The sequence below is a fragment of the Ranitomeya variabilis genome, chromosome 1 (genome assembly GCF_051348905.1).
Source record: "Ranitomeya variabilis isolate aRanVar5 chromosome 1, aRanVar5.hap1, whole genome shotgun sequence".
NCBI lineage: Eukaryota > Metazoa > Chordata > Amphibia > Anura > Dendrobatidae > Ranitomeya > Ranitomeya variabilis.
Window position 1 is genome coordinate 738884153 of NC_135232.1, and position 15267 is coordinate 738899419.

A 15267-nucleotide genomic window follows, 5' to 3' on the forward strand; every position below is an offset into this window, starting at 1 on the left:
ATGCTTCCCTAGGGTCCGCGTTCGGTGTCCCCGCTAGCGCAGATCCCCGATCTGCACTAGCGAGGAACGGACCTCGGGCGCGCCGCGGACGCTGCAAGCAGCGTCCGAGGTCCGTCACTCAAATGACGCGACATCGCTAGCGCCCGCCCAATGTGGGCGGGCGCTAGCGACGCGCTCACCATTACAGGCTATGGCGGCGTTAACGGACTACGTTAACACCGCGTTATGCCGCGGTGTAACGTAGTCCGTTAAACGCGGTCACATAACGCAATGTGACCCTAGCCTAAGGGTGCTCTCTCGTCCTGGTGTCGGTCCTGCCGCAGACAATTAGGTATTAGGGTGCATGCTCGTCCTGGTGTCAGTCCCGGCGCAGACTATTAGGGTGCACGCTCGTCCTGGTGTCAGTCCCGGCGCAGACTATTAGGGTGCACTCGCTCGTCCTGGTGTAGGTCCCGCCGCAGACCATTAGGTATTAGGGTGCACGCTTGTCCTGGTGTCGGTCCTGCCGCAGACAATTAGGTATTAGGGTGCACGCTTGTCCTGGTGTCGGCTCCGCCGCAGACCATTAGGTATTAGGGTGCACGCTCGTCCTGGTGTCGGTCCCGCCCCAGACCATTAGGTATTAGGGTGCACGCTTGTCCTGGTGTCGGCTCCGCCGCAGACCATTAGGTATTAGGGTGCACGCTCGTCCTGGCGTCGGTCCTGGCGCTCGCTCCTGATACTATATCAGCTGACTGCACAGTTCTTCCTCTGCTGACAGTGTTCTCGCCCAATATCAGGGGAGCGATATAGTGTGACGGGGAGGGCTGTGCCTTCCTGCCTTCTGTAGTCAGCACGGTCTCTGGCAGGATGTGATCTATAAATGTGTCCATCGGGCGGCCACTCTTCCTCTGCCTCCCATCATTATTATATAACCTTTGCAGCCATCAGTGTAAGGCTGGATGTGTAAGGCTAGATTCACACACACTGATTTACAGCAGTTTTTGGGAGCTTAGGGGTGGCTTTGGGAGCACGGCAGCTCTCTATGGGAGCCTGCTGGCGCTGCGGGTCTCTTTGGGAGCCTGCTGGCTCTGCTGGTCTCTTTGGGAGCCTGCAGGTGCTGCTGGTCTCTTTGGGAGCCTGTGGGCACCTCGGGTCTCTTTGGGAGCCTGTGGGCACCTCGGGTCTCTTTGGGAGCCTGCGGGAGCCTCGGGTCTCTTTGGGAGCCTGCGGGCTCCTCGGGTCTCTTTGGGAGCCTGCGGGAGCCTGCTGACTACTAACAGCTCACTGTAGTTTGGATATCCTGCTAAACAATGCAGTAAGAATTCTATCGGACTAACAGATCAGTCAGCAGCAGCTTTTAATGTAAAGTGTCTTTGTCTCTGTGTCGTCTGCAGCCCAAGGCTCATCAGCTCAGCGTGAAGTCCTTCACCAACCCCACACAGTGTTCCCACTGCACGTCCATCATGGTGGGTCTCGTACGCCAAGGCTTCTCCTGTGAAGGTGGGTGCCGTCATCAACTGTACATCATCTTTACACAATTAGACACATACAGTATCTGCCTCCCTGCATGAACAGCGCCACTCTGTACCCAAGCTGTGTCAGGTATAGTAGCTTAGCCCCATTTGCTTCCATGAAGCTAAGGAGCAATACCAGACACAACCTGTGCACAGGGGTGGGGCTGTTCATGCAGTTCTGGAGCATAATGGTATTTCTTTCCGTGCACAGTGTGTCCGTTCGCATGTCACGTGTTGTGTAAGGACCTCTCACCACAAGTGTGTCCGATCCCGGCTGAGCAGTCTAAGCGGCCTCTGGGGGTGGACGTGCAGCGTGGTATTGGGACAGCTTACAAGGGCTACGTCAGGGTCAGTGCTCACATAAACTTGTATTTTGATTATTTTTCTATGATTTTGTAATGTTTCCGTACAGATCCGTTCCTGCCATATTGTGCGGTTGCTCCTTTTGTTGCTTTAATTTTAGTGCGATTCGAACTACGATGTCCGGAAATTAATGTTGCCTTTCTTGACAGATTCCAAAGCCGACGGGTGTGAAGAAAGGTTGGCAGCGGGCGTACGCCGTGGTGTGCGACTGTAAACTCTTCCTGTATGACATACCGGAAGGAAAGTCTACCCAGCCGGGAGTGGTGGCGAGCCAAGTGGTGGACCTCAGGTGTGTGAGCTGCCAGTTCTCCTCTGTGGCTGATAACAGCGAGTAATTGCACACAAGACTCTTGTGTCTGAATAATGTGCATGCACCGTCTGTCACCCCCAGAATGCTCTGAGATACAAGTGTGGCTGCCAGAGCATGCTGGGAATTTCTGTATGAGGCGTATTAACCCCTGACTTGATCCTCAGGCTCCTTATTGTTTTGTTTTTTCCCTTCATCAGAGACGAGGAGTTTTCCGTGAGTTCAGTGTTGGCGTCGGATGTGATTCACGCCACCCGCAAAGACATTCCCTGCATATTTCGGGTAGGTGTCACCCCGATAACACGTGCATGAAGAATCCAACACCTTTAATGACATTAGTTCTGCTGTTCGCCGACAGGAGGGATCGGGCCGGGGGTGCTCTGGATTTTTGTAGGTATTACTGGTGGGTAATAATGGAAGCCCTAGTGGGACAAAGGGGTCTCCAGCATCAGTGGGGGACGGACCAGGAGGAAGGAATTGATGTCCAGTTCTTAGGATCGGCGACAGATATCACCAGGTCGTACAGAGGCGGAAGAGCACAGCCGTTCTGTACCGCAGCTTCAGTCACATTCACTTCTATGGGAGCCAAGCTGCAGAAGCAAGAACCGCTGCTTTAATACTTGGGAAGCAGTTGGCTTGGGAGCCATCTCTTACCGCATCACAAGTGCAGATTAAACGCTTAAACTGGATAGGACACAACCCTTTAAAGGTTTGAAGTCTTTTATTTATTTTACTTCCTGCAGCTGCCACAAGAGGGTGCCCATGATATGTCTGCAGGGAGCTCCCTCTAGTGGTGGCTGCAGGCAAGCCAGAATGCTGTCACTTCTGTTATGTCTATGCAGGGAGGTTTGGTGCTCTGTATCGGAGGAGTACACAAGCTCCGATATCTCTAATAATGTATCAGCAAAATGATTTTGGACCCAAGTGACTTTGTTTTAAAAGGTGGAGAATCCCTATTTACATAGGAGTAAGTGCAAGACATCTGCGAATGCAACTCTGAATTGTATAAAGCTGCCGTTACCCTGGAGCAGATGAGCGCTGTCCTGCTTACAGCTGAGTGCTTGCTACAGTTGTATCCTGGCTCAATAGTAAAGTGTATCAGGTCGGAGTAGAGTGGATACGACTGCAGCAGACCCTCAGCTCTGAGATATAGCAGGCGTTAAACTTCTTGACATTTTTATTCTACAGATAACGGCCTCTCTCCTTGGTGCTCCGTCCAAAACGACGACTTCCCTGCTCATCCTCACGGAAAACGAGACGGAGAAGAGGAAGTGGGTTGGGATCCTGGAGGGGCTGCAGTCCATCTTACAGAAGAACAACCTGAGGAACAAGGTGGTCCACTGCCCGCAGGAGGCGTACGACAGCACGCTGCCCCTCATTAAAACCATAGTGGCGGCAGCGATCATAGGTAGGTGCCAGGACAGGTTTGTACGACGCCCGCAGGCGGCATGTGGCTTTTCCAGTTGGGCAAACATGGAGGCTGACAATGATGTTTCACTTGCTCAGATCGGGACCGTATCGCCGTTGGCACGGAAGAAGGACTCTACGTCATAGAGGTCACCAGGGACGGTAAGTGGTCTGTCCTCCATCATTAGAAACAACATTCAGAGCTGCACTCACTCATTCTGCAAGCTTCAGAGCTGACATCCCCCAGCATGCCTTGCTTGTTAAGTGCCTTTATTGCCATTTTAAGGAAGTGTAATTTTTACAGCAGACTCTGTAAATGCTCAGCCTGGTTGTGTACCAACTTAACTGACTGTTTCCAATTACAACTACCAGAATTGGGCATGCAGCTCCAACACTAATATATTTGACCCTTTATAAAAGATTCCCCCAACGTGTCCTGCTGTTAGGAGCCATACTAATTTATTTTGGAATCTGCAGCAAGTGCATTTCCATATAGCGCCCCCACTGGTGAAAAAAAGCATTGCAGCGTTCCTATTGGCATCAGGGTCTTTATAGATCCCCACAGCTATTAGATGAGGGTGGTATTGCAGAATATTTTGGTGCCCCCTCGTAACACCGCGTCCTCTCCTTGCAGTGATCGTCCGAGCCGCAGACTGCAAGAAGGTCTATCAGATCGAACCGGCTCCAAAGGAAAAGATGGTCATCCTGGTGTGTGGCCGGAACCACCACGTCCACCTGGTGCCATGGGCGTCCCTGGACGGCTCGGAGGGCAGCCTGGACATCAAGCTACCGGAGAGCAAAGGCTGCCAGTTCATCACCACCGGAAGCCTGAAGAAGTCGTCCACGTCTTGCTTGTTCGTCGCCGTCAAACGTCAGGTCCTTTGTTACGAAATCCATAGGACTAAACCATTTCATAAGAAGTTCAACGAGGTGTCGGCCCCGGGGAATGTGCAGTGGATGGCGGTGTTCAAGGACAAGCTCTGTGTGGGGTACCAGTCAGGATTCTCCCTATTAAACATCCACGGAGACGGGCCCCTCATAAACCTGGTCAGCCCCGTGGACCCCTCCCTGGCATTCCTGTCCCAGCAGCCGGTAGATGCCCTGTGTGCGGTGGACCTTGGCAACGACGAATACTTGCTATGCTTCAGCCAGATGGGAGTGTACGTGGATTCACAGGGCCGGAGGACGCGGATGCAAGAGCTGATGTGGCCAGCCAGTCCCGTCGCCTGCAGTAAGTGGAGCCAAGCTAAACTGCCAGACATATAGGGAGAGCCGGCGAGCACACACCGCTCACACCGACGCTCCCCCTAGTGGTGGTTGCAGGTATCGCTTCATATCTATTCTCTTGTGGTCAGCTCTGTACAGTCCATTTTTTGTTTTTTAACTTTGGTTTTAGTAGTAATCGGATTCTCCAGGTCTGTACAGTTGTAGCCAAACCCGACTTGGGCTGAATGTTCACATTCAGTGTTGTTGCTGTGGGGTTGTTTTTATTCGAATTAAAAGCTCCACTTTTCCTGACTGAATTTGAGAACTGCAACATTTTTTACTTTTGCAGAATGTCAATTCTTTCAATGTTTTTTTTTTTTTTTCCTGCACTTTTTTCATCCAGAGAAAATGACGAGAAAGTGACAAAATGCTGCCGAAATCACAATTCACGGTTTTCACAGGTTTTCATCTTTTAAACATTATTAAATAAGAGTAACTTTATTAAAGCACTCGTATAATCTGTATCCTAAAAATGACAAAAATGCAACGAAAACCCTGTGTGTACGCATAGGTGTATGATTGATAGATGCATATATAGCAGTGCTCCAATGGAGATCGGTGAAATCATGGATACATGTCACCTTTCAGCTCATTTGGAGCCTTTGTGTATAAATAGTGTTTAGGAGCAATCTTTACCTGATTATTGTATGTAAGTACTTAATGTAACTCTAGTAGTAGTATTAATATATATATTATAATAACCTGCGGGAAAGAAGGAAGGATGATTATCTATAAGCGGAGTTCTTGGTTATGGGGCAGGAGGAAAGGGAAGAAAACATAAGGAAGGAAACTTTAAAAAATGAGGGGTTACAATAGTGATAGAATAGTTTACAGCAACATCAGCTAAGTGTCCAAAATTCCAAACCACAAATATAATTATAGTATTAATAATCCGTCAGTAAGAATGATGTTCTAAGAAGGCTAACCACGGTTCCCATTTATATAAATATTTTTTCCAAGAATTATTGACAGTTGTTAATCTTTGCTCATAAGAGATATGAAAGCAGATCTTTTCTAGAATACCCTGCAGATTACAGTTTTTTCCCAGTGTGAAGCAATAGCATTTTTAGCCACTAAAAATATATGTACCAAAATGGATTTACAATCTGGCTTAATATTTTCTATTTTTAGGGAGAGAAGAGCTAAATGTGAGGTCACCGTAATATTTCCACCAGTAATTTTGCTAACAAAGTTAGATTTTTCCCTCCAGAAACTGTGAATTTTCAGGCAATACCAGAAAGTATTAATTAAATCAGCCTTATATCCACAAAATTAGAATATCATCAAAAAGTTTATTCCAGTTCTTCAATACAAAAAGTGAAACTCATCATTACAAACAGAGCGATGTATTTCATGTGTATTTCTGTTAATGTTGTTGATTATGGCTTACAGCCAATGAAAACCCAAAAGTCATTTTCAGTAAATTAGAATAATTAGCAAAAACCACCTGTAAAGGCTTCCTAAGCACTTATAAAGGTCCCTTAGTCTGTTTCAGTAGGTCCACAATCATGGGGAAGACTGCTGACTTGACACATGTCCAGAAGGTAGTCATTAGAACAACAACACTGTGAGCACTACTTAAAGGGAACCTGCCCCCCCAACCAGCAGCACTGAGGCTGCATTCTATGAAGGTGGCTCTTATGTTTATTATCCCTAGGAACGCTGAAATAATGATTTTTTCAAATTTCCCGCCATACCTCTATTGAGTCAGGGAGGTATGTTTTCTCCCCCTGACTCAACCGCCTTTCAGCCGTCCGTCATCCAGCTCTGTCGTCCGTGTGCCGCCTCTTCTCTTTCTACTGACCAGCACAATCTGATCTCTATGCCACTTAATACAAGCCAGGCTCGGACTGGCCCACAGGGTAACAGGGGAATCCCCCGGTGGGCCCCGTGTAGATCTTGGCCCCCAATCCCACTGTATGGGCAGTACTTGGCATAATTCACTTTATTCACTCTGTACAGAAGAAAGCAGCATCTCATCATTCATTAACCACACTACCCAGTTTATTATTATATAGAGAGATAGGTAAATTTGTGAACGAAGGTAGTATAATATTTACATGCAGGTGAAAAATTGGCCCCCACAAAGTCAATGTTACTGGTGGGCCCTTGTCACCCCAGTCCAACACTGATACAAGCTACCAGTGTCCTCTGGCTACCACCCATGTAGTAATTGGTAACTGATGAAGGTCAGGTGTGACCGAAAAGTTGTTTACTACATTTTGGGCGACATTACATTCATTTCGTGTATCACAAAGTTGAGTGTCGAGTTTCTTATGTATTGATCAGAAGTCAGTCATTGACACACTCCACAAGGAGGGTAAGCCACAAAAGGTCATTGCGAAAGAAGCTGGCTGTTCCAAGCATATTAGTGGAAAGTTGAGTGGAAGGAAAAAGTGTGGTAGAAAAAGTTGCACAAGCAACCGGGACAACTGCAGCCTTGAAATGATTGTTAAGAAAAGGTCATTCAAAAAAGTGGGGGAAATAGTAATAATAATAATTTTATTTATATAGAGCCAACATATTCGGCAGCGCTTTACAACTTATAGAGGGGACTTGTACAGACAATAGACATAATAGCATAACAGAAATCACAGTTCAAAACAGATACCAAGAGGAATGAGGGCCCTGCTCGCAAGCTTACAAACTATGAGGAAAAGGGAGACATGAGAGTTGGATGGTAAAAATTGGTTTCGTTGTTCGGACCAGCCACAGTGTAAGGCTCGGGTGTTCATGTAAAGCTGCATGAACCAGTTCACTGCCTAAGTGTGTAGCAGTACAGACACAGAGGGCTATTAACTGCATGAAGTGTATGAGAACATGATGTGAGGAACCTTATTAAGGTTTAAGGCCATGTTCACACAGTGCGTTTTTTACTGCAGAACCGCAGCGGTTTTGCCGCTGCGGTTCCGCAGCTGTTTTCCATGCAGGGTACATTACAATGTACCCCTATGGAAAACAGGAACCACTGTGCACACAGTCCTGAATTTCCCTTAAAAAGCCGCGATGAATCGGTGCGGGAAAAAAGGAGCATGTCACTTCTTTCCCCGAAACTGCAGCGGTTCTGCACCCATAGACCTCCATTGTGAGGTCAAACCCGCAGTAAAACCCGCAGATCAAAAATATATCTGTGGGTTTTATTGCGGTTTGTGGTGCAGAACCGCTGCAGCCGGAAGTGCGGGGAAGCGGCCGGAAGTGCGTCGGCGGAAGTGCTTGGGCGGAGAGACATGGAGGCGTACCGTCGCATGGGGATCGTGTCGGCCGTTTGATTGAATTGGTATGTATGTGTGTGTGTCTGTCTGTGTGGTGTGTGTGTGTATATGTGTGTGTGTGTATGCGTGTGTGTGTGTCCCCATGCGACGCTAGTGCCACCATTGTGCTAAGTCGCCGTATGGGACTACGACTCCCATCCGGTATTAGGATGGGAAAGTTGTCCCTGTGTCCGGCGACTTAGCACAATTGTAAAGTTACACAAAACACCTACACACAATACACATAATAAATAATAATAATAATTTTATTTATATAGCGCCAACATATTCCGCAGCGCTTTACAACTTATAGAGGGGACTTATACAGACAACAGACATTACAGCATAACAGAAATCACAGTTCAAAACAGATACCAGGAGGAATGAGGGCCCTGCTGCTCGCAAGCTTACAATCTATGAGGAAAAGGGGAGACACGAGAGGTGGATGGTAACAATTGCTTTAGTTATTTGGACCAGCCATAGTGTAAGGCTCGGGTGTTCATGTAAAGCTGCATGAACCAGTTAACTGCCTAAGTATGTAACAGTACAGACACAGAGGCTATTAACTGCATAAAGTGTATGAGAACATGATGGAGGAACGTGATTATGTTGTTGTTTTTTATTAATAGGCCACACAGGGATAATTAGGTTAATGCATTGAGGCGGTAGGCCAATCTGAACAAATGAGTTTTTAGTGCACGCTTAAAACTGTGGGGATTGGGGATTAATTGTATTAACCTAGGTAGTGCATTCCAAAGAATCAGCGCATCACGTGTAAAGTCTTGGAGACGGGAGTGGGAGGTTCTGATTATTGAGGATGCTAACCTGAGGTCATTAGCAGAGCGGAGGGCATACACATACATGACACACAGTACAGTACATACAACACAGAGTATATACTCACCAACAGCACACTTGTAGGCGAAGCCCTCGATCCTCCAGGAAAAAATCACAAAATAAAAAATCAAATCCATACTCCCTGTCCGCAGAATCCATAAAACGAGTGTCCCACGCCGATCGGCTGCTCTCCGGCGATACACTGCCAGGAGCGAAGCTCCTAGCAGTGTATCGCGTACTGTTCCGGAGTTCAATGACTCCGGCGTCTCGGTTAACAGCAGTACAGCTGTGTTTAACTTTCCCACGCAGCACTGCCGTTAAGCGAGAGTGCCGGGGTCAATGACCGCCGGTAAACTCGCTCGCGCATGAAAAGTGACACACCGACAGGAACTATGGCTCCTGTCAGTGTGTTGCTGCAGCCGTGGAGAGCAGACATGTCTCTGGATGTGTCTGTTCTCCATGGAAAATCTTCGTGGGATACGTGGCACTTAAATACGTGGCAATTAAATACGTGACACGTGGCACTTAAATACGTGATACGTGGCACTGAAATACGTGATACGTGGCACTGAAATACGTGGCACTGAAATACGTGGCACTTAAATACGTGGCACTGAAATACGTGATACGTGGCACTGAAATACGTGGCACTGAAATACGTGGCACTTAAATACGTGGCACTTAAATACGTGGCACGTGGCACTGAAATACGTGATACGTGGCACTGAAATACGTGATACGTGGCACTGAAATACGTGGCACTGAAATACGTGGCACTGAAATACGTGGCACTGAAATACGTGGCACTGAAATACGTGGCACTAAATACGTGGCACTGAAATACGTGGTACTGAAATACGTGGCACTTAAATACGTGGCACTGAAATACGTGGCACTGAAATACGTGGCACTGACATACGTGATACGTGGCACTTAAATACGTGGCACTTAGGCTATGTTCACATTTGCGTTGTGCGCCGCAACACACAACGCAAACAAAAACGCAGCAAAACGCATGCACAACGCTGCGTTTTGCGCCGCATGCGTCCTTTTTTTGATTGATTTTGGACGCAGCAAAAATGCAACTTGCTGCGTCCTCTGCGCCCGGATGCGTGCGCTGCAGTGACGCATGCGGCGCAAAACGCAAGTGCGACGCATGTCCATGCGCCCCCATGTTAAATATAGGGGCGCATGACGCATAGCTGGATCCGCGGGCTGTGATCTGGCCTACGCTCCGCACTCGGCGGAGCGCTGTCATTCAAAACACGTCCACTCATTTTGGTGTTTAGTCCCAAAATGGAGGATGGAAGAAGAAAAGGGTTGGACAAGGAAATGACATCATTTCTTTTTTTTTTTCCCCCCACTGCAGTTAAAGCTTTATTTGTGTCAAACACAGACAATCTGCAGAGAAAACTGCATAAAAAACCGCACTAAAAACCGCATCAAAAACCGCATCAAAAACGCATCAAAAACGCACCAAAAACGCACCTGCGTTTTCTGCCAAGAGCTGCGGTTTTTGTCCTGAAAAAAAAAGGATTGAAATCAGGATCGTGTGAACATACCCTAAGGGGTTTTTTTTGTTCTTTTTTTGAGTGGGCCACACAGGAATAGTTAGGTTAATGCGTTTAGGCGGTAGGCCCGTCTGAACAAATGCTGTGTTTTTAGGTCACGCTTAAAACTGTGGGGATTAATCTTATTAACCTGGGTAGTACATTCCAAAGAATTGGCGAAGCACGTGAAAGAGTCTTGAAACGGGAGATTCACAAGGAGTGGACTGCTGCTGGAGTCATTGCTTCAAGAACCACCACACACAGACGCATCCAGGACATGGGCTACAAGTGTCTCATTCCTTGTGTCAAGCCACTCATGACCAATAGACAACGCCAGACGCAGAAGCATCTTACCTGTGCCAAAGAGAAAAAGAACTGGACTGTTGCTCAGTGGTCCAAGATGTTGTTTTTAGATGAAAGTAAATTCTGCAGTTCATTTGGAAATTGAGGTCCCAGAGTCTGGAAGAGTGAAGAGTGGAGAGGCCACAATCCAAGCTGCTCGAGGTCTAGTGTGAAGTTTCCACCATCAGTGATGGCTTGGGGAGCCATGTCATCTGCTGGTGTAGGTCCACTGGGTTTTATCAAGACCAAAGTCAGCGCAGCCGTCTACCAGAAAATTTTAGCGCACTTCATGCTTCCCTCTGCCGACAAGCTTCTTGGAGATGGAAATTTAATTCTCCAGCAGGACTTGGCACCTGTCCACACTGCCAAAAGTACCAATACCTGGTTTACAAACAACAGTATTACGTGCGTGATTGGCCAGCAAACTCACCTGACCTTAACCCCATAGAGAATCTATAGGGTATTGTCAAAAGGAAGATGAGAGACACCAGATCCAACAATGCAGACGAGCTGAAGACTGCTATCAAAGCAACCTGGGCTTCCATAACACCTCAGCAGTGCCACAGGCTGATTGCCTCCATGCCACGCCGTATTAATGCAGTAATTGATGCAAAAGGAGCCCTGACCAAGTATTGAGGGCATTTACTGAACATACATTCCAGTAGGCCAATATTTTGGATTTTAAAATCCTTTTTCAAGCCAGGTTTTCATTGGATGTAAGCCATAATCATCAACATTAACAGAAATATACACGTGAAATAGATCACTCTGTTGGTAATGACTCTCTATAATGAGTTTCACTTTTTGTATTGACGAACTGAAATAAATTAACTTTTTGATTATCTAATTTAGTGAGAATTACCTGTATTAGGCGTAAGGTACCATCTACAGTTGAAACCAGAAGTTTCTATCCACTATATAAAAAGACACATCTGCAGGTTTTTCCTCAACATCTGACATGAAATCAGAATAACCCTTTACCGTTTTAGGTCATTTAGGATTACCATAATTATTAATATTTGATAAATGCCAGAATAATGAGAGAATGTTTTAATGCATTTTTATTACTTACTGCAAAGTTAAAGGAAAGGTGCCGCATTTTATTTTTTGTATTAAAAATAATTGTTTATATAAACAATAATTTTTCATACAAACTTCCTTTTTTTAACTTTAACATTTTTTTTATTATTATTTTTTTTTTCAGCCACTGGGCGCCGCCATTTTGCTTTGCAGGAGTGTAAGTGAAGCTGCACGTCACTTACACTCTGCATTTACGGCAGCCCAGGGCATAGAGATCTGCAGTCGGGAGGCGACTCTATTCCTAGCATTATAATCTGCTCCCTGCTCTGGTCTGGCCACGCCCCCTGAGCCGTCCACAGCACGGCAGAGGCAGGAGATCAGAGCCATCTTCCTGGAGCTCACACTGCAGCTGTGAGCTCCAGGCCAGCTTCCCAGGATGATCGCAGGAGCCCTGCAGTCATAGGAGGAGGAGGAGACCATGGACGGGAGGGGGAAGCACTCAGCAGGCAGCCGTGAGTATCAGTGGGGAGGGGGAGAGGGAATCTAATCCTCTCCTTTGTGGTGCTGACTCTGAGCAATTATCTCCTCCCATGTGTGTTACTGAGCTGTGTATCTACTCCTCTCCTGTGTGATACTGTCTGCTTAGCCATGCATCTAATCATCTCCTGTGTGTTACTAACTGAGCTGTGTACCTAATCCTCTACTGTGTGCTGAGCCATGCATCTAATCCTATACTGTGTGATACTATGCTGAGCCATGCATCTAATCCTATACTGTGTGATACTTTGCTGAGCTGTGTACCTAATCCTATCCTGTGTGATACTGTGTGCTGAGCCATGCATCTAATCCTATACTGTGTGATACTATGCTGAGCCGTGTATCTAATCCTATCCTGTGTGATACTGTCTGCTGCGCCGTGTATCTAATCCTATCCTGTGTGATACTGTGTGCTGAGCCATGCATCTAATCCTATACTGTGTGATACTATGCTGAGCCGTGTATCTAATCCTATACTGTGTGATACTATGCTGAGCCATGCATCTAATCCTATACTGTGTGATACTATGCTGAGCCATGCATCTAATCCTATACTGTGTGATACTTTGCTGAGCTGTGTACCTAATCCTATCCTGTGTGATACTGTGTGCTGAGCCATGCATCTAATCCTATACTGTGTGATACTATGCTGAGCCATGCATCTAATCCTATACTGTGATACTATGCTGAGCCGTGTATCTAATCCTATACTGTGTGATACTATGCTGAGCCATGCATCTAATCCTATACTGTGTGATACTATGCTGAGCCATGCATCTAATCCTATACTGTGTGATACTATGCTGAGCCATGCATCTAATCCTATACTGTGTGATACTTTGCTGAGCTGTGTACCTAATCCTATACTGTTTGATACTGTGTGCTGAGCCATGCATCTAATACTATACTGTGTGATACTATGCTGAGCCATGCATCTAATCCTCTCGTGTGATACTAACTGAGCTGTGTATCTAATCCTATCCTGTATGATACTGTCTGCTGCGCCGTGTATCTAATCCTCTCCTGTGTGATACTATGTTGAGCCGTGTATCTAATCCTATCCTGTATGATACTGTTTGCTGAGCCGTGTATCTAATCCTGTCCTGTGTGATACTGACTGCTGAGCTGTGTATCTAATCCTCTCCTGTGTGATACTGTGCTGAGCCGTGTATCTAATCCTATACTGTGTGATACTGTATGCTGACCTGTGTATCTAATCCTATACTGTGCTGACCTGTGTATCTAATCCTCCTGTGGAATACTGACTGCTGAGCCGTGTATCTAATCTGCTCCTGTGTGATACTCTCTGCTGAGCCGTGTATCTTATCCTATCCTGTGTGATACTATGCTGAGCCGTGTATCTAATCCTAACCTGTATGATACTGGCTGCTGAGCCGTGTATCTAATCCTATCCTGTGTGATACTGTCTGGTGAACAGTGTATCTAATCCTCTCCTATGCATTCCTTTCCCCCCTGCATGTCTTTCCCCATTGCACACACAACTCTATGCGTGCGATAACAGGAGCTGCAGGGGTCATGCTGTATTATGGCATTATGTGAGATCTATATGACGGTATTATGTGATCTGTATGGTGGTATTATGCTTGATCAGAATTGTGAGAATTATATGGTGGTATTGTGTGTGATCTATATGGCGTTATTATGTGAGATCTATATGGCGGCATTGTGAGAAGTATGTGGCGGTATTGTGTGATCTATATGGCGGTATGCGAGAACACTGGCGGTATGTGTGATCTATATGGTGGTATTATGTGAACTGTATGACAGTATTGTGTGATCTATTTGATAGTATTGTGTGTGATCTATATGGCGGTATTATGTGTGATCTATATGGCGGTATTCTGTGAGAACACTATGGCAGTATTATCTTCAGAAAGCGGACCCATTCTATGGTGGTTCTGGCTGAGCACCTGCACGCGGGTCTGGGGTAATAGAGGGGGCAGCATGACCTCCAGTTAGGTGCAGTCAGGGCTGGTGAGGCAGCTTTAGAGAGGGGTCTCATTTTTATCGTTACTATATGGCTACATTTCCCCCCAGCGTCACCCCAGACTGCGCCTGTCGTCTCACTTTCACACATCGCCAAGACAGGATCTGAGGAGCCCGACGTACCGACGCATGCTGTGAAAGAAATGCCCGACGTGGGCAGCGGAAGCAGTCTTACAACGCTTCCGCTGCCCCATTGTAAGGTCTGGGTAGGAGGGGGCGGAGTTTCGGCCGTGCATGCGCAGTCGAAAATGGTGGGACTCGACAAACAAAAAAAGTTACATGTAACGTTTTTTGTGGCGGCGGTCGCACGACGGTTGCGACGTGTGGCAATACATCGCAATGCGTCGGTAATGTTAGTCTATGGGGAAAAAAACGCATCCTGCAGACAACTTTGCAGGATGCGTTTTTTCTCCTAAACGACGCATTGCGACGTATTGCAAACAACGCTAGTGTGAAAGTAGCCTAAGGCTGCCGTCACACTAGCAGTATTTGGTCAGTATTTTACCTCAGTATTTGTAAGCCAAAACCAGGAGTGGCTGATAACTGCAGAAGTGGTGCATATGTTTCTATTATACTTCTCTAAGTGTTCCACTCCTGGTTTTGGCTTACAAATACTGAGGTAAAATAGTGACCAAATACTGATAGTGTGACGGCAGCCTTACTCTGCAGTCACCAACAAAATGGCTGCTCACTGGGTTCCTGAATATCATCCTCTTATCCCTTAGCAAACGCCCAGAAGGGAAGGAGAGGAGACATCACACACATCAGCAGACTCCGCCCATAATTACTGCAGTGCTGGAATGTGAGCTAGTTGTACCATACCTCCCAACTTTTGAAGATGGGAAAGAGGGACAAATTTTAGGCCACGCCTCTGACCACACCCA

At 46.7% G+C, this 15267-nt stretch overlaps 1 protein-coding gene across 4 annotated transcripts in view; it reads left to right on the forward strand.

Annotated features, from left to right (window-relative positions):
* Window positions 1-15267, forward strand: part of CDC42BPB (CDC42 binding protein kinase beta) — a 96046-nt gene that overhangs the window by 55964 nt on the left and 24815 nt on the right. For all 4 annotated transcript variants that reach the window (XM_077268938.1, XM_077268958.1, XM_077268948.1 and 1 more), the window contains 7 exons: window positions 1377-1482; window positions 1708-1844; window positions 2009-2148; window positions 2367-2448; window positions 3355-3574; window positions 3673-3735; window positions 4208-4804. In XM_077268938.1, coding sequence (XP_077125053.1) covers window positions 1377-1482; window positions 1708-1844; window positions 2009-2148; window positions 2367-2448; window positions 3355-3574; window positions 3673-3735; window positions 4208-4804 — 1345 coding nt within the window. The remainder of the gene's footprint in view (window positions 1-1376; window positions 1483-1707; window positions 1845-2008; window positions 2149-2366; window positions 2449-3354; window positions 3575-3672; window positions 3736-4207; window positions 4805-15267) is intronic.